A 12,600-nucleotide genomic window follows, 5' to 3' on the forward strand; every position below is an offset into this window, starting at 1 on the left:
GACTCCAGAAGGTGATCAGTTGTAGATGTTCATCAGGTGATCACTTTCTGTAAGCTTCATTCAAATCAATCCAGTGGGTCATGAGATATTTTGCTAACAGACGCGCGCACACCAGGACAAGAGCAATCCTTCGCCTGATGTATGTGAGCGGCTCAGTTCCAACTTGAGTCAATTCAACATTTCTAATTAATCAGCTCGGGTGGGAGCGACGGTGGGAGGCAGCAGGACGAGGAGGAGGTCCTCTTCCTCTCAGGCGGGACTCAGGGGCGCCCTCTGCCGGGAAGACTGCGCGCGGACAGCCGCCGCTCTCCCGGAGCTGAACACCGGACCACTCAATCCACGCGGGCGCAGTTCAGGAATCAGGACTCACACATTCCTCCTCCAAGGAGCGGAGCCAGCCGAGCAGCAGCAGCCGCGTTCGGCGTCCCTCCCCGACGGCACACCGAGGAAAAAGGGACGGAGGACCGGGACAAGCTGCGAACTGCACCACCCCCCTTTTTTACAGAGTTCCAGGACAGAAAGGAGAGTTTCCAGTTAACCCCGCGGCTGGGGGGGTTAACGCTGAGGCGTCGCTGCCGACATGGAGAAAGTTGTCAATTGCTTGTTTGCAGCTCTAACCCTGCTGCTGTCCGTGCAGGCGGAAGTTTTTAAAGGTAAGAACAGTCACCTGTACGTGTCTGCTGCGTCCAAACAGACGCGTAATTCTTCTTCATGGCACCGCCGCGGCTTGGAGACGAGTTTACGCGCTCATTCCGTTAGTTCTGATTGCTGGTTTTTTTTTTTTTTTTTTTTTTTTAGGGTTAAGAAATAAAGCTCTGCGTGAAGTGTGACATTTTCCCACTCAGCTGAGGCTGAAGTGTGAAGCGAGCTGAGCTCACGTGCTTCTGCGCTCCAACTCACTCAGCTGGAGTTTGTTTCCATCTGTGGTCCCGGTGCGCGCGGCCAGCAGGTGCTCCCGACGCACCGAGGGGGAACCCCGACTGTAAAAGCCTGCGTTTAGGCAGAATACAAGTTGAAATGAAGTGCGCGGTTTGTGTGGAACTTTATCTTGATCTGATTAACCTCGAGGGATTCACGCTGCAAAAAACAGAGGGGGAGAGGGAGAGGGAGAGGGAGAGCTGCAGGTGCGTTTGGTTCAGTGGAGCAGCGGGAAGCCGAACGAGACCTTCTGTCCTCTGTGTCAAACGTCTTTATAGACAGGAGTTAGGCTCTATTAAAAGTGCAGTTTTTTTTAACTTAAATGATTAAAGTCATGCAGGTGTGGATTTTAGTTGGTGTGAAACCTATTTTTTCTTCTTCTGCAACTTGATGTAAAGCTTTAAACGCAACAAACTGTCCAGCTTCTCTGCACAAATCAAATGTTACTTTGTCATTTTGTTTTACTTTAATTGAATAAGGACTATATGTTTGCTGATGTTCAAAGAAGTAAATATTTAGGTACAATTGCTCTGTTTTTGCCAGATTTATAAGGATTTGCTTTCATAATTTATTTCAATTTCACCTAACTGTGCTTTTTTTCTTGCTGAAACTCCACAGACACAAAGCAACTGTAAAATATTCAAATTAATGACGTAGATTCTTGTATAAAGTCTATTCAAAGATCTATAAGGCTAAAAAAGTTCATAAATTTGCACCAGGCTGATTTAGAATAACTGTGGAGACTTCTGTATATTGACTGCTCAGCTCATAAAGAGGTCATATAAGCCGTCACAATGACATTATCCATGTGGAAACAGGCACATTAACCCACATTACCCAATCAATGATGGGACAAAGAATATCCATGAGGCTGATCCATACTCCGAGTTTCAGAAACAGACAAACAGGATTGACTTTGTCAGCTTCAAAACTGGTTTTTTTTGGATTTGCTGTTTTGTGAACTTGTGTTTTCAGCTGTGAGATTCAACAGTCAGCCGGTGTGTTTTGTAAAGATCCTGTTGGGGGCAGCATGGTACACACATCAGATGATGAAGCACTCAGAGAGGAGGACACGGATCAGAATCTGAATGCACTTTGGGAACAGCTTGTGGCAAAAAGAGGAAGAAACTTAAAACATTCTGAAAAATGTACAAATCCAAAAGACCTGTTTATGGTGAACAGATCATCAAGCAGTTTCAAACTTACAGCTCACTTTCAGTGACTGAAAACTCTCTTAGTCTGAAGCTCAACGTATTCCTAGTCTTAATTTTTTTGGTGAGGTTTATCAATTTTGCCCGCTGGCAGCCTCAGGAGCAGGAGATTTATTGGAGTTGGCTGCTCGGCGGGACTCCCAGCGGTGCCAGAACCATCGATAAACGTGCTCCTAATTGCACGAGTGTGTGTGTGTAAATATGTAAACCGAGAAGGCATCAAGTGGACATGTTTTACTCTCTCTGGGTAGATGACGGATTAGCCACACGCCGACGGAGAGGCAGAGGCTAAGTACGAGCCGTGGCAGGAGGCATTTGTTACGGGGAGGATGCAATAACAGCTCGGGCGGTAATTAGATCACTGAGGTAACCAGAGCACCAGCATTCGGCGTCCAACCCTGCGACTGTGGAGCTTCAAGTCAATCAGAGACAAGAGTCCTTTGGAAAAGTCTTTTAATTTACTTGGAAGGAGTGAAAGCACAACATTCTATTAGTTTATAGCAACTTATTGCAAGTTAGGAAACCAAACATTAAAAAGGTTATCCTTAACAGATCAAACAGTTTGAAATAGTTTACTCTGGTAGTTTTCCAGATATGGGTACAATGCAAACAAAGCATTCATTAAAAAAGATAAGCAAGACAGCTTTTTAAAACAAAATGTCAGGCAGCAGAATCTGTCTAAGCTCAGATCGTTGGAGAATGATCATTTAAACAAATCTTCTCAATAAGCGCTAACATCTCCCGCAGTTTGGTTATAATTAGAAAGTTGTATTATTTACAAGGAGTGGTCGAACATGAAACTGTGAACAGACGGCATAATCCTGTTCCACCAAATAAAGACCTATAGTTCCATATACAGCGGGTAAAGTACATATTGAACACGTCACCATTTTTCTCAGTAAATATATTACTAGAGGTGCTAATGACATGAAATTTTCACCAGATGTTGGTAACAACCCAAGTGATCCATACATACAAAGAAATCAAACCATAAATGTCCAGAAATGAAGTTATTTGTAGTAATGTGGAATGTCACAGTGAAAAAGTATTGAACACATGAAGAAAGGGAGGTGTAAAAAGGCATGGAAAGGCAAGACACCAGCTGAACTCTCTCAGTAATTAGAAAGCAAGTCTGCCCCTTGTCAGTGCAAGTTAATATCAGCTGGTTCAGTCCCAAATGATGACCAGGTATCACACAAGAACCATCTGATGATGGGTAAAAGTAAAGAGCTCTCTCAAGACCTTCACAACCTTATTGTTGCAAAGCATAATGATGGCATCGGTTACAGAAGAATGTCTAAACTTCTGAAGGTTCCAGTGAGCACTGTTGGGGCCATAATTCAGAAGTGGAAAGAACATTATTTCACCATAAACCGACCACGACCAGGTGCTCCTCACAAGATTTCTGACAGGAGTGAAAAGAATTATCAAAAGAGTTGTCCAAGAGCCAAGGACCACTTGTGGAGAGCTTCAGAAAGACCTGGAATTAGCAGGTACGATTGTTTCAAAGAAAACAATAAGTAATGCACTGAACCACCATGGCCTGTATGCACGCTCACCACGCAAGACTCCACTGCTGAAGAAACAGCATGTTGAAGCTCCTTTAAAGTTTGCTGCACAACATTTAAACAAGCCTGTGTAATACTGGGAGAATATAGTCTGGTCAGATGAGACCAACATTGAACTGTTTGGATGCCAGAATACACATCATGTTTGGAGGTCAAATGGCACTGCACATCAGCCCAAAAACACCATACCAACAGTGAAGTTTGGAGGTGGGAACATCATGGTGTGGGGCTGTTTTTCAGCACATGGTACTGGCAAACCAAATAATTGAAGGAAGGATGAGTGGAAAAATGTACAGAGACATTCTTGATAACAATCTGCTTCCAACTACCAGGATGATGAACATGAAACGTGGCTGGACATTTCAGCAAGACAATGAGCCCAAACACAAAGCCAAGGAAACTCTCAGTTGGTTTCAGAGAAAGAAACTAAAGCTGCTGGAATGGCCCAGCCAATCASCTGACCTGAATCCAACAGAAAATCTATGGAAAGAACTAAAGATCAGAGTTCATAGAAGAGGTCCACGAAACCTTCAAGATTTGAAGACTGTTTGTGTGGAAGAATGGGCCAAAATCACACCTGAGCAATGCATGCCACTAGTTTCTCCATACAGGAGGCGTCTTGAAGCTGTCATTGACAACAAAGGCTTTTGTACAAAGTATTAGATAAATTTCAGTAAGCGTGTTCAATACTTTTTCCCTGTGCCATTCCACATTATTACAAATACAGTAACTTCATTTCTGGACATTTATGGTTTGATTTCTTTGTATGTATGGATCACTTGGGTTGTTACCGACATCTGGTGAAAATTTCATGTCATCAGCACCTCTAGTAATATATTTACTGAGAAAAATGGTGACGTGTTCAAAACTTATTTTACCCGCTGTACCACCCACCAAAAACCACCTGGAAGCTTACAGTAATTCGACTGACTGACCTACATTACGCTGGTTGTAGTCAGCGTACGCAGTGACGAGTCTCTGAGATGCTTGGATGGGAATATGAGAGCTGATCTGCTGCTAAAGAAAAGCAAAAGATCCAATAAAAAAATCCCGTCTGGAACAAACAGGATGATAGAGCAATACAAAGACATTCGAGCGGTCCCTGCCTTTGCAAAACTTCTCGACAAGCGATTTAATAGTTTCAACGAAACTCAAGATTCAAAAAACTTTTTTGTCCATCACAAGTTGCAACAGAGTCTACAATAGAGGCTAAGACTCATAAAACCATATAAATAAAGGCTAATCAGTAGGCAAATCTACAACTAGTTTCCAGTCGGAAGAAGAGTTTTTAGAAGTTTTTTTCTTGTCCAGGGGCACTCAAGACATTTACCTGATAGGAGAAGTTGAAATGACTGGTAAAGGGGGTGTAAAGGGGGTATAAAGGGTCCTCAGTGGTACAGTTTGCTTTCCTTCAGACTCCATGACTGTAAAGGTCTGTGAGATGCATAAGATGGGTATTGATAAGTTTAGCTGCCTGTTTGATGATTCTGGTGAGTTCTTTTCTTCAAGGAAGTTCTACCATGATGACATTGGCTGCAACCTTCGAAGGACCTGGCTTTTGTTGACCATGAAGGCTTGAAAAGAGTGGCTGTGAATTTGGATGGTCTACGCCTGAGCCACCTCAGGTGTACGTCCTGCCTCCTAGCAGCCGTGACAACGTTAAATAGATGATTGAGAAAATGGATTGAAATTAGCAAAAATATTAATATTATGCATAAATTCAAAAACCTAATCCACCAACCTCTTTTTAAAAGTTTAAAGGTTTTTATTTAAAATTGTAGTCCTGTTTCTAATAGATTCTCCCAGTTGGCCAATAATACATCTGTGGATAGGGTGGGTTACGAAGGGTACACCGGACCCATCCCCCGAATTGTGGGGTAAACGAGGACGCATTTGTGGGCCATAGCTGGAGGAGCCTTCTACTTTGGACAGCCTTCGGCGCATCACTGTGACAAAACTGGCGTTTGAGGGAGGCAGTCTCTGAATTTGGGCACAGCCAGTGTAAGGACTGGCTTGATGAGTGGTCCGGTAGTTCAGATGTCCCGTTTGACCTTGAAACCCTTCAGTCTTCTCAGGAGAAACATGCTAGGCTGAGGTTAACATACTTAAAATCGCCAAACTTCTTGGTGGCAAATGACTCTTCCATGCATGCCACTCTGGATCTGTTGACAGCTGTTTCTGTAGGTAAACAAACACATGTGGTGGTCTTGTCACAAATTTTGCTTGCAAGTTGTTAACTTGAGGACACATTGTTTGATTAGAAAAAAAATCTGTGGATATTATTACTTTGTGAATGTTTTCGCTCTGCTATTCATGACTTTGCAATGAGAGCCTTTAATCTCACCTCTTGTGATCTTGTTTATGTCCTTTTGTTTTCTTTTATTCCCTCCTTGTTGTTTTCACAATCAATAAGTTTAAAAAATCCTATAAATCACTTGTTATGTTTGGTCTGTGTGGTTTTGTTTTCCACATTATGAAGTGTTTTTTTTTTTTTGAAGCTCTAGCCTTTGATATCTATACTCTTGTCTCTTGACCGAGCACATTAAATTCCAGGGAGCTGCACGCTTTGTTATGTTTACCACCTTCTCCAGCAGCCATAAAACCTGCCTTGTTTTCTGATAGGGGTGAGTCGGGCGTTGATAATAATGCCCCTGCGCTCTGAGCGGGGAAGCGCTGTAGTTTGTCACCGCAGAGTGACTGCTGCTGATAGCGTCCTGGTTGACCGATCCTGATCGTCATCCAGGCTGTGACTAAGAAGTAAAACAACACGCTGGCTGCTGCTTGAGAAGATAAACAGCACTTCATTTGAAGTCTGGCAATAATTTAAATAGTTTTTCACTTGTGAAATGCTTCATATTTTTCATCTCTCTTTCTCTCCCCCTTTTCTCTGAGCTGACTCAGATTTAATAGAGACTTTTTTTTTTCTTAAAGGTGTCCTAAAGGGTGGCAGTTTCCTTTGTGTGAGCCAGTGGAGAATGAAATTAAATATGCATGTGAATTTTCTTTCTTTCTTTTTTTTTTTGTACATTATTTTCCTTATACGTTGGCTTCAACCGGCGTTTGAGCTGTGTGGTTGATTGATGATAGTACAAAGCAGAAAGTGAGGTGTCTGCGTTCTTCTGTAACTTTGCTTTTCTGACACTTTTATTATGATGATAATGAAGAGTGTGGGAACACACGGACTTACTGAAGCTGTTCAAATGCTTCAGGCTCGTGTGGATCCCAAGAACAGGGTCTGTGTGTTTGTCAGCTGAGCTGTCTTAAGACTGATCATGCTGGTAGACATGAAATTTGGGAGGGGAGGGGTAGGGGGGCATTAGGAAGGTTGTCAATTATTAAAAACTTAACTTTTTTTGGACTTGGCTGCTGTAGAGACCTGCCATTTACAGGTAAAAAGAGTATAGTCTGGTTTACAGTGTAACACAGAACTGTGAGTAATAAACAGTTCAGAATATTTGAAGCTGCATTCTGTGGACAGGTTATGCAACATTTGATCTATCAGTGGCAACCATTAATTTTTTAATAAATTTTTTATTTTAGTTTGCATCCACATGGCAACAGTATGATAGGACCCTCAAGACAGTTCTTAGAAAATGTTTTTTCTTAGTTTTTTAAGTTTTTTTCCTGATATTGGTTTATTTTTACAACATCGCTACAGCACCACACACAGACAAACATTATGGTTCATTTTTACAGTCTATGTCTGGATAAAGGTATTTCTAGAAATGCAAATACAAAAAGTCAAAGAAAACATCTTTATATTTGAGACACTCGGCATAATACACATGATTTTACACATTTTGTCACAAAACTGGTGAATTCCTTTTGAATTGGCTCAGCCAAAGTGAAACAGGACGTGACATCAAAGGGGAACTCTTTAAGAAAAGTAACTCCCTGGTTTTGTTTATTGAAACAATATATTATTTGAATTCATCCTGATGGTGACTCAAATTAATCTAAATAAACATCAGATTCTTCTCTACAGTCTGACTTGTCAGCCATTATAACAATGCTCTGTTTACATGCAGACGTTCCCCTTTGACATCACTTCCTGTTACTTCACATGCAAATATCTCAACAACTGTTCATCTCAGCGACATGAACATTTTTTGCAATATTTTATTAATGTTGTCTTTTCAAAAATGCATTCATATTTATTACAAAGATCTGATGTCACAGACAACTTTAAATCTCATTAAAGGCATACAAAATAGCTACAAAGCAGCAATGGTTAAGATATAACATCGACTTATAGATCGTTTTTGCATTTCTGGACCAAAACAAATGTCAAGACTCTCCATCACACAACTCACAAATTATGATTGTGTAATATGTCTTTATTTATCAGCATAACAAAGTATGTTGCATTCTGAAGAAAGGGCACACAGTTTGACATGTTGTTCTCCGTGGATAAAATGAGGAAAAAGTCAGCCTCTGTTCTCTGGAAGTTGCCATAAGGGATGTTAGGAAATGCAGGAAATCAGTTATTGACGGGAGAGAAGTCAGCTAAAAGAGTAAACAACACTTCATCACACAGAAACTCCAGAGTTGCATTTAATGTCACGGATTGATGAAGCACAGCAGAGCTCGAGGAACTAAAGGCAGACTTTTGCATTATTGTAGGATACAGGTAAGACCAGTTCTATCGAAATCAAATCAGACATCTTACTTACTTTCACCTTTAATGTGAAGGAGCAGTTATATTTTTATACGAACATCACTTTAGGGCATAAAAATGAACTGGATAAGTTAACATGGTCTTTAAAAAGACAATGAGGAAAGCAGCTATAAAAGGTGAAAGGTCATGTTTGTCTGTTAGCAAAATACCTCATGAACCAATGGACAGATTTTAATGAAATCTCATTAACTTATTAAATCAATATTTTGCTATATGGATTCATAGGGCATGAGTTTGAATTTTTCCCCCACTACGCTGACCTCAGTAGTTTTGTGTGTGATGAAGCAGAGGTGCGTTTCTATATTTTGTGTCACCCCTGGCTTGCCATACATTTACGCCCAGTTGACGTTCATCAAAGTGCACAAGCGCTAACGTCAGCTTCTAACAACGAGTCATTCAGGGCAACAAGCGAAACTAAATCACTAACATTACCAACCAAATCTCCACGGGACCTAAAGCTAAGAGGCCACGGCAACTTTTGTTTGCAAAGATTTATGTCTGGACTTGGTAAAGGTGAACCAAAGCTTCAAGTTCAGGAGCTCGAACCAAATTCTGTTTTGAGGCAATGTAAACATCTGACTAAAACTGTTATCCTGGGACGTATAAATGTGTAAAAGACGACTTTCAATGAAATCATTTAGTTTTGTTACCACTACTTTTCCACTTTAAGAAACATCTCACTGAATTTTACAGTGATGGAATACTGTAGTTCAAGTACACTTTCACTTGCAATTCCTTTCTAATTTAAACACCCTTGAGACTTGAGACAGTTTGCAGTTCAAGATTAAACTGTCCAATTTACAAGATTTCCCTCAAAACCTGTTGTTTAGAAAGAGAAAAAATGAACTAAATTTCTATTTTGCAACACAGTTGAACCATTTTCATTATTTAAGAGCAAATTGGATGAAACTGAATGGAATCGTGATTCATCGTTTCACAATCTTATGAATGAAAACTGCTTCAAATGACCTACAATTCTGAGCGCTAACAGATCAAGCAAGGTATTTGTTTAAAACTGCTAGTTTTATTATTGCAAGGACTTCTGGAGACATTTAAACAGTAGCTGCAGCTGTATGGGGTGTTTACTTTCAGCTGCAGGAACTGAAGTGCATAACTAACCTGTCTGGTCTGGAACAGATCACTCTGGACCATAAAACCCTCTCACAGTCACCGACACACTCTTGAGATCATTGTCCTTAAAATAAGCCACCGAAAGCTGTGATTTCCAAACTGATCATTAAGTAAAAGTTAAAGGGAAGCTGCAGCTAAATTCAAAGGAGCCAAGAAGACAACAACCATGCGACTGCGCTGGAAGCACACAGATTGGACTTTCAAATGAATGAAACGTTCGAACGCAACCTCCACCAGCAACGTCTTCGCGTCCCCAGAGGGCCGCTCCCCGTTCAATCATTAGCTGTTGATTTGCAAGTGATTTTATTTACGTTCTTGAGAGGCATTAATAGTTCCGAACCAGCTCTCGGGGTGGCTGATGTGGCTACTGTATCTGCCGCAGAATGATAATGGAGCCGGGATGCGGATGCGTTGAAGGATGCCGGACAAACAGAGACGCCCTAATTATACCCAGCTACGTTTTTTTTTTTTTCAAATGGAGAGGATAAAAGCTAATGAATCGCACGCAGGGCCAACACAGGGGATAGCTAATGAAGAAGAGAGTGAGAGGCAGAGCGTGAAGTGTTTGTGTTGCGTTAGGCATGCTCGAGCAGTTCTGTGATCTCGTCAGCGCGTCTGGAAAAAAACAACAACTTTTCTGGGTGTTTACAGAAGCCCGCGCTCGTTGTAGGTGGCTCAGAGAATCTGGGAAGCTCAGAAAGTTTTCACTAATTAATGCTCCAAGGGTCTCGTTATTAATGGTGACGAGATGGAGGAGGGGAAGCAGTTTAAATCAGGACATTAGAGTGGCACTGCTTAATTGATCGTTGAACTGCGTCGCCCCTTTTACCCCTCCTTTATTTTTGAAGAAACATTTAAAAGAATAGTTCAGTCGGCTTCGACTATCCCTTTAACTCTTCTTGTCGTATTTGCCTTGGAGACGAACCGCTGGCAGCCGCGCAAGAGATTTTCTGCTCGGATTGAATTGACCCGAACCCTGGCACAGTCCTCTCCCATCTTCACAGCCTGCTGTTCAATCAGCTGGATCTGTTCAGCATTGTCGCCTATAACCCAGGGGTTATTATGGGAATAGAAATTGATTCTGATGGAGCGCGCTTTGATATCTGGTTCAGGTGAATGCGTGGCCTTGACCGTTTTTCGCAAAACTTAATTTCAAGTCCTGCTGCTTTTTCAACCCTGGAGTTGAGAAGTTTTTTTCTATAATTTAATGAGTAAAAAACCTCATCCTCTGTGGGACGAGTGCTAACTTAGAGCGGACCGTGTTTCATGTCAAAAAAAGCTGTCTGCTTAGTGTAGGTGGTGGCAGGAGGAGGTGGAAGAGGAGAGGGAGGGGGGTTAGCTGCTACTGCTGTTTCACCTTGTCTCCTGTTATTTATTAGGTTTCTGTCAAGGCTCAGGCAGTAGGCAGGTGTACATCCCTCCTCCTCCTCCTCCTCCTCTGCCTGTCCGGGCCTTATGAGTATTACCAGGGGCAAAATTCTCCATTACTGTCAGTCTGAATCTGTTGCCGTCACATTAGCGCGCGTCATGCAGTCATTAATGCATTAGGCCCTGTTTGAGTGCCGGTTATTTGCATTGGCTTTTACGCCATCTATTTGCCCTTGTGCTAAAAGCAGCCTCGGCTCAACCTATTGACCATTTAACTGTTCAATAATGAAGCGATCCCCGAGGATGAGTTAGGCCCCTGAGGTCCTGCTGAGCAGTGGTTATTGGCAAGAGGAGGGAAACATTAGTTGTCGTCTACATTTTTATGCTGTTAGAAAGGGAGCGTGAAGCCAAATTTGACTTATTTCCCAATATGTTTTGAACACCGAGGCATCCCTCTGGCATATGACTGCTCCACTAACAGCCGTGTACACTATTATCCACCCTTATCCTCCACTTCTTCCTCCCAAAGCACAATGTACCTGATTATGCTCCTATCGGTCACACTCCGGTGCCTATTTGGAGGCTGTTATCTGTTCGCGGCGGAGACTCCTCGGGGGGAAGCATACAGCCGATAAGAGACTGTTGTTCTGTAAACAGCCCTCTGACCTCCACCGGCTGGGTCTGGCTCCTTTTCAAATGGGTGTCTTTTGTATTGGCCCTGAGCTCAAACCACCGCGTGACTGGTTCCCCGGGGGGAGGTTTAATGGCAATATTGTACGCTTGGCACTGCACAGGGTGGTCACTCCGGAGCTGCTGGAGACAGAGGTGGGTAATTGTGCCTTCAAAGGAGCAGAGAAAAGACGCAAACACTGAAAACCTGCTCCAATTTCTGCGAAATATGGGGGAAGAAATATGTGACTGACCTGCTTCTGCTCAGAACAGGAAAAAAATTATGAAATAAAAACTAACTTATTACTGTCAGGTAAAGGATAGACCAACTATAAGAAGAAAAGATGGCTGGATGGACGGATGGATGGATGGATGATAGATGGATGGATGGTTTGGAGGATGGATGGATGGTTTGGAGGATGGATGGATGGATGTTTTGGAGGATAGATGGATGGATTGTTTGGAGGATGGATGGATGGTTTGGAGGATGGATGGGTGGATGGATGGACAATGGATGGATGGATGGATGGATGGTTTTAAGGATGGATAGATGGATGGATGGATGGACGATGGATGGATGGATTGTTTGGAGGATGGATGGATGGATGGATGGATTGTTTGGAGGATAGATGGATGGTTTGGAGGATGGATGGGTGGATGGATGGACGATGGATGGATGGATGGTTTGGAGGATGGATGGATGGTTTGGAGGATGGATGGATGGATGGATGGATGGACGATGGATGGATGGATGGTTTGGAAGATGGATGGATGGTTTGGAGGATGGATGGATGGATGGTTTGATGGATGGATGGATGGATAGATGAATGGATGGATGGATGGATGGTTTGGAGGATGGATGGATGGATGGAGGGAGGGATGGTTTTGAGGACGAATGGATGGATGGATGGTTTGGAGGATGGATGATGATGATGGATGAGTAGATATATGGGTCGATGACAAACAGATAGATCGATAGATGCAGTAGATAGATAGATAGATAGATAGATAGATAGATAGATAGATAGATAGATAGATAGATAGATAGATAGATAGA

At 42.3% G+C, this 12,600-nt stretch overlaps 1 protein-coding gene across 17 annotated transcripts in view; it reads left to right on the plus strand.

Annotated features, from left to right (window-relative positions):
• The window catches only part of LOC106516911 (protein tyrosine phosphatase receptor type M), a 240,694-nt gene continuing 228,094 nt past the window's right edge, over positions 1 to 12,600 (plus strand). For 11 of the 17 annotated variants that reach the window (XM_014007504.1, XM_014007506.1, XM_014007507.1 and 8 more), the window contains exon 1: positions 1 to 653. In XM_014007504.1, coding sequence (XP_013862958.1) covers positions 581 to 653 — 73 coding nt within the window. In that variant the 5' untranslated portion in view covers positions 1 to 580. The remainder of the gene's footprint in view (positions 654 to 12,600) is intronic. The other 6 variants (XM_014007514.1, XM_014007512.1, XM_014007517.1 and 3 more) reach the window with 1 other exon arrangement.

Source organism: Austrofundulus limnaeus, unplaced genomic scaffold, assembly GCF_001266775.1.
Source record: "Austrofundulus limnaeus strain Quisiro unplaced genomic scaffold, Austrofundulus_limnaeus-1.0 Scaffold42, whole genome shotgun sequence".
In the NCBI taxonomy this organism is placed as follows: domain Eukaryota; kingdom Metazoa; phylum Chordata; class Actinopteri; order Cyprinodontiformes; family Rivulidae; genus Austrofundulus; species Austrofundulus limnaeus.